The following is a 15,313-nucleotide window of genomic DNA, read 5'->3' as shown; positions in this document are numbered from 1 at the left end:
AGGAGATCAAAGGGATTGTTAAGTAGCAAAGTTTTTTGACTGCTAATTCAGTGATATTGACATTATATCTTATTTTTCTCTATGGAGAATTCTAGACCATTTGCCATAGAAGAAGAAAATGTGATGTAAAGATCATTAATAAATTAAATTTAAATAAACAATTCTAAATCTGAAGAACAATGTTAATTAAACATTTATTACATGTTCAGTTGTTTTAATCTCTTTGTGACCCCATTTTGGTGTAATTTTGGCAAGAGATACTAGAGTGATTTGCTATTTACTTCTCCATCTCATTTTACTTTTGAGGAGACTGAGGCCAACATTGTTAAGTGTCTTGCCGGAGGCCACAAAGCTGCTCTGGATCTGAGGCCAGATTAGAACTCAGAAGAGTTTTCTTGACTCCAGCCCTAATCCTTCATCCACCTTCTCCTTTACTACCCTGCTCCACTCCTCCCAGAATTATTTTTTGCTTTGTTTCATTTTCTCCTGACTTGCATCTTGTTTTTGAGAATGAAAGATGTTAAGACTGGAAACTGTTTTTAATAAGTCATTTACAGAAAATGTTCAACATTAACCAGGAAGGTAAATGTTCTTTTTTTTTTTTTTTAATACACTTAAAATCTCACTATTTTTTTCAAGTGTGAATACTTTAGAGCAGAACTTCTTAATATTTTTAGTTTAGTGAACCCCTTTAGCAATCTGATTAAGTCTAGGGATCCATTTCTTAGGATGTTTTTAAATGCAGAAAATAAATTATGTAGGATCACAAAGGAAGTCAATTATATTGAAATAGTTATCAAAATGTATATATTTTAAAAATATTCATGGGCCCTGGGTTTAGAATCTCTAGTTTAGAGTGAATTACCAAAGATTCAATCAGAGTTTTGGTGCTGTCTCAAGTGGGTTAGTTTCTGTTGAATGTCAGCCAACTCCTCAAGTTTAAGTTGAAAATTTATTTTATTGTTGAACATTCATTAGTTGTAACATACCTATCTGAATTGCTGATAATGTAACTGTGAAGCACTTGGTACTCTGAATGCTTTTTGCTTGAGTTGTTCTCAAGATAAGTTTTCTTTTGCAACTTCTTTTTGAAAAGTTTGAAGTAGTGTAGATAGTTTAATCTCAGGACTTGATGGAAGCATCAAGTCAGCAGAAAAATGTTCTCTTGGCCTATTTTCTTTGTTGTGAGCCGTTTCCTTTTTCTGTGTTGTGTGGGTGTATATTTAAAATACAAATAAACATAGTCTTGGCAAATGTCTCACATTTTTTCAGCTCTACCAAACTTGATACTGTTGAGGAGGAACCATTTGACATTAGAAATCACATAACCAAAGTAAAGCAAGATGTTTGAATGTAGGAGCTTGCTCTTGGGATATTTAGAAATCTAGGAGCAGTCAAATGCCTTTTAACAATCAGTCTTTTGTATTTCTTGTGAAATAAGTGGCTTAAAATATAGCTTTTGTATATTTCTACAGATATTGCTGCTGTCAGAACATTTTAGACATGTTATATGTTCAGTTTTAGGGGAATTGTTATTGAAAACATTTTACTAGTTAGCAGTGTTTACATATAAAAATAGTTTTTAACATTTGTTTTTAAAATTTTGAGTTCTAAATTCTTTTTTTCTGAACCTCCCTCCTCTCCAGATTGAGAAGACAAGCAATTTCATAAGCTATATATGTGCAGTCATGCATAACAGTTAGTGATAATAAAAAATGTAATTTTTTTTCATCATCCAAGTTCACAATCTACTGAAACCTATCCATAGACCCAGATTAAGTATTTCTGATCTAAGAGTTAGCTAAACTGCATTGATTAAGAGAGTCCTACCGGATCATGGATTTCTAAGTCCAGCCCAGTGTCATTGTTACAACATTACGGTCATCCATTGTCTAGCAGTGGAATAACAGCAGAAAAGAGGAATAATGGATAAAATTCCATTTTTTTTCAGTCTTCCAGTTAATTTTAGTTCATATTTCCAATAAGATCAATATAATGGCCTGATGATAGCTATATCATTGCTATCATTGCTTCTTCCCTCTGTGTGCAATCTTTTTTTTTTTTTTTAAAGCCTAAATTATCCACTTGGAAATATTGATTTGCCTTCACTCTTGGTGTGGAGAAGGGCCAGGACCAAAAAGGTTTGTATGTGGCATAAATTCAAGAATGCTTAGTCATTAATCGTCCTACTCATAGACCTTCCATAACAAGTCTAATTCCGCTGGAGAGAGAAAACTAACTTTCTAATATCAGCAAATATTGAGCCAGATGTGATGCTAAGTTAAGAACAGATAAGGATAGGTTGGCAAAGGGTCCCATTGAGCTAATGAATCCAATGACTAGAATGTAAAATAGAACCATAGGATTATAGTTTTCTAGAGCAGGAAGAGATATTAGAGATTGTTTAGTCCAGGAGTTCTTAATTAATCTTAGCCCATGAACAAATTTCAGGGGATCCATGATCTTTAATAGGAAAAAAAATTAAATCTTTATTTCAAGTAGTCTCTAACTAAAATTTAGCATTTATTTCAGTTTTGAATGTAAGCAACAAATCACAATAATCTTTGTAGTCACTGATAAGTTTCATGTCTAGTTAGCATCATTGTAGGTATCTTAAAATATTGTTTATGTCTATCATTCTGAAATTGCTGCAATAATTAGAATTGCTACTATTGTAGCATGTGATCTCATGTACTGACATACTTGAGAAGTATTAATTTCCCTTTTAATTCTATGTATTTTTTTTATTCACTTAAAAATGTTATTTAGAGGAATCCATAGGCTTCATCACATTGTCAGAGCAAGACAATTATGCAAAAAAGGTTAAAAACTCTTGATTTGATGCATTTCAAGAATGTGTTAAGTCACAGTGGGATGGTTTTAAAATAACAACACAAAAATTAGAATGCTATAGAAATCTAGTTTCTCAAAGTCTCCCAAAACAATGTGGGGTTTTTTTGAGAATTAGAAAAAGGGAAAATAGAAGCATCATATATATATATTTTTAATGATTAGATCAGAAAACTGTATTCATGTCTAATTGCACACACAATTATGTGTGTTTTTGTGAACAATGAAGTAGTGTGGGGATGTTGCTTTATTGTGCTTTTTAGCTACTTAATTGTTGTGGCCACATGAGTTTGCTATAGACTTTTTGTGGAGAGTATATAACAAGAAACATTTTTAAAAAATGAAATAGTTATCGTGGAAGAAATTTCTTCTCTTCCTTCCCAGAGGTTTTCAAAGGACTTGTAGGTAACTATTTAACAATTGGATTTGAAATCAGAGAGTCTGGATTTAAATATTAGGGACAGCTAAAGTCCCTAATGGCCCAGTGGATAGAGTTTCAGACTCATCTTCCCAAGTTCAAATCTAATCTCAGACTCTTACTAGTTATATGACTCTAGGCAAGTCACTTTACCCAATTTGCCTCAGTTTTCTCATCTGTAAAATGATCTGGAGACAAAAAAAAATTGGTGAGCTACTGCAGTATCTTTGCCAGGATGGATCACAGAAAGTCAGACATATCAGAAATGACTGAACAATAACACTGATAAATTAATGACTAACCTAACTGGTTTGCCTTTGGGAGCCTTAAGTTCTTCATTTATAAAATAACGGAAGATGGACTAGATTATTTGTAAGGTCCCTTCCATCTTTGAAGTCTGTTTCCTGTTAGTGACTTCATTTGTTATGTAATTAAATATTCAGGATCTTTATTTTACTGTCCATCAATCAGAAGATCATAGAAAAGATGTTGATACTCTTAGGCATAATGGAAAAGATGAGAAGTGAGTGTTTGAGGGAAAGATGAAATTTAGGGCTAGAAAGGAACTGACCTTTGTTGAAAATGAAGATTAAGTATCTGGTGAGTGAGAGAAAGCAATTTTTTCCCCACAAATCCAGAGAAGGATGAAGTAGGTCTTTTGTGTATCAATCTCAGTTTTTTTTTCTCAGCAAGTCCAATGTGTGCAGTGCTAGAGATGCAGAGATAGAGAAGAAATCTAAGACAGAAACCCTTTCTTCAGGAACTTAGTACAGAATTTAAGATGGGGCACAACTCCAGAGGTTCACCCTAAAGAAATCACTAATTTTTTGAAGTTGAATTATATTTGAAAGTTATGGCTCAAGGAAAATGAGAAACCAGAGGAGGGGAAGAGTTTAGCGATTGTGTGCAGCTGAAAAGGATTAAGGAAAACTTCACTTAGGTTTTGAATTTTATTTACTGTCTCTGTGACTTTGGGCAGGTCCCTTTACCTTTCTAGGCTTCAGTATCCTTATTTATAAAATAAAAATGGAATAGATCAGAGAATGGCAAACTATTATCCATGGACTTACCACTTGTTTTTGTACTGTAGCAGAACTAAGAATTTTTTTTTTTGCATTTTTAAATGTAATAACATTTTATTTAAAAATATGAAGAAAAACATTCTTATTTCATGTCTGTACAAAAACAGGCAATGTGTCAATTTGGGCCTGGCTTAATTTGCCCACTCATGGAAAAGATGGTCTGTGGTTCCTTACCTATGAGCCTTTGAGGGTGGGAGACATCTTAGGTAAAAGACTTAGGAGGAAAAAAAGGGCAGAATGAGTTCGGAAGCTTGGTAAGTAAGTAATCCAGTTGTCTCTATGAATGTAATAGAAAATGAAGAAGTTTGCATTAGAATCTGACATTGAAAACTTAATTATGTTAGGAAATGGCCATAAATTTCACACTCGTTTAACTTTAGGACTGCTGAAATGTACATGTATCATGCATGCATTGCAGTTTGTGGTTTGTTTGTTTTTTTGTTTTTTTTTTGGCATTGCAGATTTTGCTTTTGAAAATTAGTTTGTAGGGGCAGCTAGATGTCACAATGGATAGAGCACCTGGAGTCAGGAAGACCTGAATTCAAATTTGGCCTCAGACACTTAACACTATCTGCGTGACCCTGGGCAAGTCACTTAACTAAAAAAAAAGAAAAGAAAAGAAAATTAATTGTATTTTTTTTTTAATTTTCAGGGCAGGTCAAAGTCTTTCGAGCTCTGTATACATTTGAACCCAGAACTGTAAGTATTTAATTTCTTTTCAGTTATAAAATAAAATCAAGTTGTTCTTTTTTTACCCCCAATTTTTTGTCTTACTTTTGATTAGAAGGAATATTTAGGAATATTTAATCATTTCCCACATAGAGTGGGATCTATCTACCAATGCTTCTATTTGTCATCCACACACCCCTTAACCTCCTGAATGTGGCTGCTTGCCTGATCCACTGTCCTCCCTGTGAAATCTCAGGCAAGTTACTTAAACTATGTCAGCTTCTATTTCTTCAAACTTAAAATGGCACTGATAATAGTACCTGCCTTCCAGGGTTGTTGGTGAGGATCATTGAGGTAACATTTAAAAAGCACCTTAGGGGGCAGCTAGGTGGCGCAGTGCATAGAGCACCAGCCCTGAATTCAGGAGGGCCCGAGTTCAAATTTGGTCTCAGACACTTAACACTTCCTAGCTGTGTGACCCTGGGCAAGTCACTTAAACCCATCCTTAGAAAAAAATAAATAAATAAAATAAAAAGCACTTTAAACACCCCTTCCTCCCAATATTATCACATAGTTGGGGCTTTAAAATTACTTGATTCCTCCCTTCTTTCATTTCTTTGTTTCTCCTTTCCTTCCAGCCTTCCTTAAACCTGCATTTACAAAGATGAACAGTATACTTAAAAAAAAATATATATATATATATATATATATATATATATATATATATATATATATAAGCATATCCATCCAGTGACCTTTTTTCAGTTTTTCTCATCTTTTATATTTTCCTCTTTGCATTATTTAAACTATTCTTCACCACCTTCTTGAGATTTTTTTCCTTCTATCCCAGAATTATAGAATTTTAGAGCTAGAAGGAAACAAAATTTTTTGTCAAATCATTTTCTTTGTTTTGCAGATAAAAAAAAAAAGACTTAGAAGAGGGAAGTACCTTTGCTGAAGTCACAGAACTAGCTAGAGGCTAGACTGTGACTCTGACTTGAGTCTTCTCCTTTCATTTATTTGTCCTGTTATCATTCCTATCTTATCAAATCTTTTTCTTCCAGGCCTACCAGTGTGACTTCTATTCTTATCATTCCATACTTTCTCTCTTACAGATTTAATATATTTAAGCAACTTTATTTTCACTTCTGTATCACAAAAATAATTCACTGTCCATATCAATACATACCCATTTATGCAGCTCTCTCTCTCTCTCTCTCTCTCTCTCTCTATATATATATATATATATATATATATATACATATATATATATATATATATATGTATATATATATATATATCTTTCTACTTATTCATTTATCTTTGTCTTCCTATTTTATTAATGCACTCATTTATCTGTCTATTGATGTCTTCATTCATTTATTTGTCTTTAGTAGAAATCTGCTACTTCGTCTTTTTGACCTCTAAAAGCAAATTTCTAAGTACCAATTAGTGAAATTTGACGTGTTTTAGAAATATCCATCTTCCAATTAAATTAAAATGTTCTAAATCACTATTGATTAGAGAAATTAAAATTAAGAGAACTCTGAAGTACCAACCACCTCACACCTCTCAGATTGGCTAAGATGACAGGAAAAAATAGTGATAAATGTTGGATAAATTGCTCTCCAGAATGATTGGCTCATTTCCCCCAACTCCACCAACAATGCATTAGTGTCCCAGTTTTACCACATCTCCACTTGTAAAGGACCCATGTGCTATGTTCATTTTTTTCCTTTTTCTTGTTTTTTTTTCCTTTCCTGTATGTACTTAATTTTACCTCTTCACTGGTCTAATTAATTTTCTTATCAAATATGCTTGACACTTTCTGGACTATATGGGCTTTGCACATGTGATTCTCCCCTGCTAAAATGTCTACCTCCCCCCATCCCAAGTCTTAATAACTTTGAAGTTCCTTCATTCCTGAAGCTTATTGTGGCCAATCTGGCTGGAATTTATCCCTGAAACTCATTAACATCAATCATTTAATACCTAGTCTGTTTTCTGTGTGCATTTTAACTTCCTAAATAGAAGCTGAAACTACTAGAGGATGAGGGTTATAAAAGGCTTAATAAATGTTTTTAGACTAATTAATTGATTGCTTTAGAGCAGGAAGGACTCTTAGAGGCCATATTTAGATGATTCCTGACACCCTCTTAGATTTCATGTTACTTTTATTCTTTCTAGTCTTAGAATGCTGTCTTGTTACAGGATAGGCATTTAATCATTATTATTTTTCTTTTTTTACTTTTTCTTTGTGTGTGTGTGTGTGTGTGTGTGTGTGTGTGTGTGTGTGTGTGTGTGTGTGTGTGTGTGATTGTTGATTTCTTTTTTTTCTTTAAAAAAAAAAACATTTTTTTTTTTTTTTTTTTTTTTGATGCTTGTCTATTGTGCTGTCTGAAGTATTACTGACAGGAAGTCCTTAAAAAAAAAAAATGGCCCCTTGACATCTTCATCTTTGGAGACTCTCTAAGCTCAGATCTAGCTTGGAATACACATAGTACTAAGTTTTGGATTATGCATGTTACTAAGTTTTCCAGCATTGCCCAAATAGGATTCTCCCTATGGTCAATTTTACATAGCTGAACAATCAATCCCTTGGGAGAAGAAAAGTTATTCACAAGTGTTATAATCTGTTCATGGCTTAGAAAATAAGGTAGCTTCTGGGAAATAATTCAGAACTAGATTTGATGCTGATGTTGCCATTGATGACATCAAAGTCCCCTAGTCCCCCAGATGTCTACCTACCTCTCACTTAAGGGGTTAAGACAAAGATGATTTAACTTAGATAAATGAGTAAACCACATCAGGTTTGACTCATTGCATTTGGTTTCTTTGGTCACCATTTCCTGTCTTTGGTTTTAAAGAGTGGTTAGGACAGACCCAGTAAGTTACAATCTAGTTTAATTTCTTCTCACCCGCTAACAGCTTCCTATACAGACCTGGTTAAACTGGATAAACTAGAGTAGAGAAACCAGGGCAGACAACAAAGATGTATTCTGGTCTGCCGGAGTATACTCTATTGATCTCTTTAGAAGAAAGCCAACTGCTACCTTATTCAGATCCAATCCTGTTTACCAAGCCTTTATAGGATGAGGAGATGAAGGGAATGAATATTGGATTGGAGCCCTACCAATACTTACCAGCTTTTTAACTCTTCACATTTCCACATGTACCTAAACTAAGTCTAAGATTAACCCTCTGGGATTTGCTCAGTGGGTGTTCTTCCCTCTGTAACTGCCTATTATCTCATACTGCTCCTCTGGAAGTATACATTTTAATGATTCACCTCTAAAATACTGGTCAGTCATTTTTGTCAGGGTTTTTCCTTTAAGATCAGAATTCATTTAGTGCAATTGGTATAGAATTAGGAAGAGTTCATCTTCCTTTCCAAAGGTATGGCACTGTGTGTGTGTGTACCCTCCACCTGAAGACCACAGTAGATTATTCCCTGTCCTGATTCCAGAGCTCCCATTATTCTAGCTTTGAGATTCTATTCTCAAGTAGAACTGTTTGATAAATAATCCTATAATGAATGTTTAATTGAATTTAATTGGAGAAAGTGACTGAAGCCCTGAGTTCACTGCTAGTTTCAGTGAGTTATCTATATGTAAATATTTGGATATACATGTGTTTTGATATATGGCACTTTAACTTACTAAGCTTCTTAATTTAATGGGGAGGGTCTGGGAAAATTTGACAACTATAAGAGGTTTCTAAGTACAATGACCAAAAATTAATTCAAAGTCAGATGTGTAATTAATCTGAGGCTTTGCATCTTGGGACTTCACTGCAGTCTTGGTTCTGAACACACAACATGGGCACTTTGCATTGTGCATGCACAAACACTGCAACCTTGGTTCAAGCAAAAAGGGGTCTTGAGTAGAAAAAATTTAAGAAGACTTGGTTTAAAATCATGACAGTTTTTTCACTGTACAGATACCCCTTGCATACAGATAATATGAGCCTCCTTCAGCTGCTAAGGCCTTCCCCTTTGACCTTGTGCCTATTTTGTGTCTATTTTATATATATATCTATATATGTACAGACATACCTAGGAAATCTTGCAGGTTCAGTCCCAGATCACCATAGTAAAGTATCACAATAATAGTGAGTCACAGGAATTTTTTTATTTCCAAAATTTTTTAAAAAATTATAAGCTTAACCTTTCATACAAAAATTCCTATACAGATATAAAATGAGGAATTAAACCAAATGAATTAACAGACAACCAAAGAAAATGCTTTTGTTCTGTGTCCTCTTCTCATTCTATCTGAAGTTCTTTTACTTCTGACTTTATTAACTATCTGCAATTATACTGTAGGATCATCTGCTTAGAAGGTAGTCTTTTTAATGTGAGGCCTTGAACCGACTTTGAAATTTAGGTCAAAGTCTCTGAGCAGCAGTGAGGCTGATGCAGCTTCCTGTGGCTTAAAAGTCACTATAAGAAATAAATATGTGGTTAGAAGTATAGAAAATTAGTGACCCACCCCTGTTTACCAAACAAGAGATATGGAAAAATTCACTTATATCAGGTGACCCATCAAGAGCACCAGAAAACTAATTTCATCATTTAAATTTTTTTCAGAGGAAACATTTATTTTTCTTATGTTTGATTTCTCCCATTCTTCCCCTTCTAAAGAAAAGAAAATTGTTAAAAACTCAGAAAATATGACAAAGATGAAAACTCATAAGTTTTTTCAAGTTACAGCACATATATACCACACACACACACACACACACACACACACACACACACACACACACACACACACAGAGGCACGTGTGTACATGTGCAGTATTATTGTCTTTGGGACATCATGTTTGTGTGTGTTTGTTTATGTAGTATTTTAGGATTTACATTGTGCTTTTCTCACAGAACTCCTGTGAAGAAAGTAGTATAAATAATAATCCACATTTTATAAATTAGAAAAATAAGGTCTTAAGAGAGCCCAGTAGAGACAGGATTTCAGCCTGGACTTCTTGATTCTACTTTACTATATTGCTTTATGCATATAGTATGTTGCAGAGTCAGAATTCATAGATTCTGTGACTCCAGGCTCAGTGTTCTTTTCGATAATTCTAAAGGATATATAAATTTAAAATCTACACGAGCAGCTAGTTGGCACGGTAGATAGAGCACTGTGCTTGAAATCAGGAAAATTCATCTTCCTAAATTCAAATCCATCCTCAGATACTTACTAGCTATGTGATCCTGGGCAAGTCACTTAACTCTGCCTTTATTTCCTCATCTGTAGAATGAACTGGAAAGGAAAATGGCAAAACCACTCCACCATTTTTGTCAAGAAAGCCCCAAAGGGGACACAAAGAGTTGCCCACTACTGAAATACCTGAGCAACAAAATTTCCTTGGAACAGTACCTTTATAACTCACATTTATATAGTGCTTTAAGGTTTGTAGAGTACTTTACACATGCTAACTAATTTGATTTTATAACTCTGTGAACTAAGTGCTGTAATTATTTCCATTTTATAGATGAGGAAATTGAGAATGAGAATGATTAAATGATTTGACCAGGGTCACACAGCTAGCAAATATGTGAGACAAGGTTCAAACTCAAGTTTTCCTGATCCTTACACCTTCCCTCTTTTGGTGAGGGTAGTGCATTCTCATGGTCACACAGTGAGTGAATGTCTGAAATGGGATTTCAACTCAAGTTTTCCTGACTCTGGGTCCAATACTCTATGTACTATACCACATACCTGCTTCTAACAAGAAGTCATCAGACCCAAATAGGAGCAATTTCTTCTAATCCTATTGAGTTAGACTTTGGTTCATAGACATAGAGCACAATATCTTGTCCTCTCCTACAAAAAGGACCTATTGATTCAATGTTGCTGCTTATGATTACTATGACTAAATGCTTAGTAACTTCTGAATGATAAGGTTTTTTTAATGAGACAGTTCTGTATAATTCTTACTTGCAAAGCAGCAGTCGGGTCTGCTTTGGTAGAAGTTTCCTCACTTTGGAGTTTCCTGCACTAGTGAAATCATAGGCCTGGATCAAAATGATTGAATTTTTAGTAGAATTTTTTTTCTCAAAAAAAATGGAAAAGGACCTTACAAAAATATTTATAGCAGCTCTTTTTCTCAGAGCAAACAATTAGAAATTAAGAGGGTACCCATTAATTGGGGAATGGCTTAATAAATTGTGGTATCTGATTAGGATGTAATATTATTATTCCATAAAAAATGATGAGCAGGATGTTCTCAGAAAAAATGTGGAAAGTCTTTCATGAGCTAAAGCAAAGTAAAATTGTCCTGTGTACAAAGTAATAGCAATGCTGTGGGATGATTAGCTGTGAATGACATAATTATTCTCAGCAATACAATGATCCAAGATTGTCCTGAAGAACTTATGATGAAAAATGCTATCCATACCCAGAGAAAGAACTGATTGTGTTTAAATACAGATTGAAGCATACTAAAAAAAAGTTATTTTTTCTTGAGAATTTTTTTTTTTTAAACAGAGTGGGAGGGGATCTGTGTTTTCTTTTGCAACATGACCTTTATAGCAACATTTTGTATAACTTCACATCTGCCTTCTCAATGGGGGAGAGGAAGGGAGAAAAATCTCTAAAAACAAATTTTAAAAATTGTTTTGCATGTAACCAAGGAAAATAAAACATAATGTTAAAACAAGCAAAATAAAAAAAGATTTTTTTCCTTCACCATATCCCCTCCTAGCTTTTGGGTAACATGATAGTTAAGGAACTAAATTTGCAACAGCAGAAACAGGCTTAAAAGTATAAATTAAAAAACAAAAAACAAATGAATGAGTGATAATTGTTGGGAACCAATTATTTGTGGGTTTCTATTAATAATTTTCTTGAAATTAGTGCTAGATAAATTGTATATTGAAATATTTTGCTTTCTATAAACTCTACATTTTATTTATGTCTCATTTTAAGTACAAGTGATTTCTGTGGAAGACTACAAATGGAACCACACTTTTTTTTTTTTTTTTTTGGATGAGGGTAAAATGAGACAATATTTGCAGGTGCTTCAAAAACTTAAAAAAAGGCTACATAAATGCTAGTTACTGTTAATAATAATAAGTAGGTGCTTAAAATCCATCATGAGGCATGACTTGGCTCTGTCTACCTACCATTCATATTTCTGTACCGATTTTTCCATATATGAAAACTATATATTATGGATTCTGAATTTATTTTAAACTAAATCATAATTTATGGAATGGAATGGAGTAGAATCAAACCAAACCTCTTTCTCTCTCTCTTTTTAGCCTGATGAATTGTATTTTGAAGAAGGTGATATTATCTACATTTCTGATATGGTAAGCTTAAATAAGTTGCTGCTAGATATTTTTAAAAAATTAATGTAATCTTAAAATAATATCTGTCTAAAGGAGACCAGGAAAGCATAAATGCAATTGAATGCTTGGTTTGAAATTTCTAAAATTAATGTATTTTTGCTTTTCTTGTTTTGTTTTGTTTTTTTAAATAAAAAATTATATTCTCCACAATTAAATATGTTGCTAATCTAGTAACTTAGGGAGCAAAAAAAGATAATTAAGATATGAGAACTTGATAAACATGTATTGCTCTATATTTCATGGAAGAAATAGATTTTTACAGGTCAGCCAATTTGGGGAAGAGCTTTGCATGTTGATTTACTATTTAATATTAGTAATTATTGAATGATAATAGTTAACAGATTAGTTATTGAACATTAATATTTAATAATAAAGATTTAATTTGAAATTGATTTGATGTAATTTACTTTTTTCCCACCTGCCCCCCTCCAGAGTGATACCAACTGGTGGAAAGGGACCTCAAAGGGCAGGACTGGACTCATTCCAAGCAATTATGGTAAAATTTCTGACTGTGTTTTGCTTCTGTTAGCTGAATAATTATTTGAACCTTCTTTTTAATTACTTAGTATTATGGGCCCTCTTCTTGGTTTTGATAACTGATACCAGTCCAGAATGTTCTTTACTCCTTATGGTCACCTTCTAATGTGGAGGATGAGGTTATCAAATAATTTCACCCAGAAGTAGTCCAAATGGGCTTGTCCCATGGGTGAAAGTCTTAAAATGGAATAAGGAACAGAGTATCTCTTGGCCATCTTTCCATGTGGAGACCTAAATCTTCCTGTTAAGTCAAATAGCAACACTACTGATTTTTTTTTTAAGTTTGTGTGTCCTGAAATCCATGGAAGAAAAGCCTAATCTTACATTACTTTTCACAAAGTGACATTCTACAACTACCTCAAGAAGCAATGTGGGGCAGTAGCAAGAGGATCAGATTTGGTCCTCAAAAACTTTCTGTGATCCTTGGCAGGGTATCTTCTTTCTTGGAACCTCAGTTTTCTCATGTATAAAATGGGATAATAATACCTCAAGGACCTACCTACTAGGGTTGTTGTGAGGGACAAATGAGATAAGTTACATACAGTGTTTATTTAAGTGTCACTTAACATTACTACCATGACCTACCAGATAATGGCTTGTGGGGAATTAAGGAGTCAGACACATGGTCCCCCATCCTGAAAAAGTAAAGTAAAAGAAAAGTACATATAATTTAAATGGAAAAACTTTTACTGAAACCTATGTATGACCACCTAGAATTGAGGAGATTTGCATATAGGTACTGAATAATCAGGAGCAGGGAGACAATAGAAAAGGATAGGGAAGAAGGTTTATAATAATTATTGACATATACCTAGAACAAAGTAACTAGTTTGGGGGGGTTCTGTAAAAAAGATTATTTATGAATCATATATGTTTTCTTCCTGGTGGGCAGTGCTTCCTGGTTAAGAAATGAATTGTTCTAAAAAATGTAACAAAAGTTTCCCTTCCCTTCCAATCTCCCAGCCCCTGTGTACTGTAACTCCCCACTCCCCATAAATTATGACTTGCCTGGTAGTCTTTCTGCAGCATGTAAGCTTAGGCCTAGTGTTGGATTCCTGCAGGTAAAAGAACATTCTAACACCACACAAGCTCTTATCAGAGATAGTATTTGGACAGTTGCTTTTACTTACTTCCTGACTGCCATAAACAGATCTTCCTCTGAGATGAAACTGCTGTTTTCAGAGATAAGAAAATAGGCGTCCATTTTTCATGTACTAATTGTTATTATGGGAGAAAGGAGATTACTTTGTCTAGTGAAAGTAACTCATTAATGGGGAAATAAATATAGATACCTTCAGAATAGTCATAGTAATGATTTCATAGTGGAAGGACTTTAGAGATCATTAAGTCCAACTTCCTTTTTTACACATGAAGAAACTGAGACTCAGTTTAAATGATTTGTTAAAGAAGTAGCAAAAGCTAGGATTTGAAACTAGATTGCACTCCAAATTCGGTGTTCTCTTTACTTTAGATACTACAGACTACATTTAAGATGCATTACAGGCATTGAATGTTTATTTAACTTCTTTATTGTTAGAAGAAACTTGAAAGAATACATTTGTAGTATACTTCTTTTTTTCCCTCCTTTTCACTTGAGCTGATTTCACTAAACATAAGCATTAGTTTGTCTTTAGGGAAAGGAAGTATCTGGGAAATGTTTTATTTTTTTCCTTTTGATTAAGTAAAATGAGAACGAAAACCATAGGACTGATGACAGGGACTTTTTAGATCGAGAACAGTCTCCATTAAACAGCCCACAAGCTGTATTTAGCAGGCTTGGCATTCATGCCAGTTGGCATTACCAAGTGATTTGGGGTTTGCATTTTTTTCTCCTTTTCACTTTAGTGGCTGAACAAGCAGAGTCCATAGATAATCCACTTCATGAAGCTGCCAAAAGAGGTGAGTATGACTTGGCTAGATTTGAGGGGACTTTCTGGAGATAATTTGCATGAATTTCTTAAATTTGGTATAATGTAGAAGTAATAACTTAAATTGATAATTTTTAGGCTGCACAAATTATCCACCAAAAGTATTATTCTGAATGGTTAGAATTTGTTGTTTTAGTTTTACATTTTAGGCCTGTAACTTTGAGTGGTCAATTATTACTTCTCCAATAAGAGCTAATATTGGCCTAAGTCCAGAATTTGCTGTTTTATATTGGCCTCTGCTTTTCTTTCTTTCTTTCTTTCTTTCTTTCTTTCTTTCTTTCTTTCTTTCTTTCTTTCTCTTCTTTCTTTCTTTCTTTCTTTCTTTCTTTCTTTCTTTCTTTCTTTCTTTCTTTCTTTCTTTCTTTCTTTCTTTCTTTCTTCTTTCTTTCTCTCTCTCTCTTTCTCTTTCTCTCTTTCTCTCTTTCTCTCTCTCTTTCTCTCTTTCTTTCTTTCTTTCTCTCTTTCTTTTTTT

At 33.7% G+C, this 15,313-nt stretch overlaps 1 protein-coding gene across 1 annotated transcript in view; it reads left to right on the top strand.

The window, feature by feature from the left end:
* Positions 1 to 15,313, top strand: part of OSTF1 (osteoclast stimulating factor 1) — a 52,311-nt gene that overhangs the window by 29,455 nt on the left and 7,543 nt on the right. The window contains exons 2-5 of the mRNA XM_074281410.1: positions 5,003 to 5,049; positions 12,287 to 12,337; positions 12,809 to 12,872; positions 14,759 to 14,812. Coding sequence (XP_074137511.1) covers positions 5,003 to 5,049; positions 12,287 to 12,337; positions 12,809 to 12,872; positions 14,759 to 14,812 — 216 coding nt within the window. The remainder of the gene's footprint in view (positions 1 to 5,002; positions 5,050 to 12,286; positions 12,338 to 12,808; positions 12,873 to 14,758; positions 14,813 to 15,313) is intronic.

The sequence above is a fragment of the Sminthopsis crassicaudata genome, chromosome 1 (genome assembly GCF_048593235.1).
Source record: "Sminthopsis crassicaudata isolate SCR6 chromosome 1, ASM4859323v1, whole genome shotgun sequence".
In the NCBI taxonomy this organism is placed as follows: domain Eukaryota; kingdom Metazoa; phylum Chordata; class Mammalia; order Dasyuromorphia; family Dasyuridae; genus Sminthopsis; species Sminthopsis crassicaudata.
The sequence above is the reverse complement of the archived record's forward strand: the minus strand, read 5'-3'. Positions and strand labels throughout refer to the sequence as shown.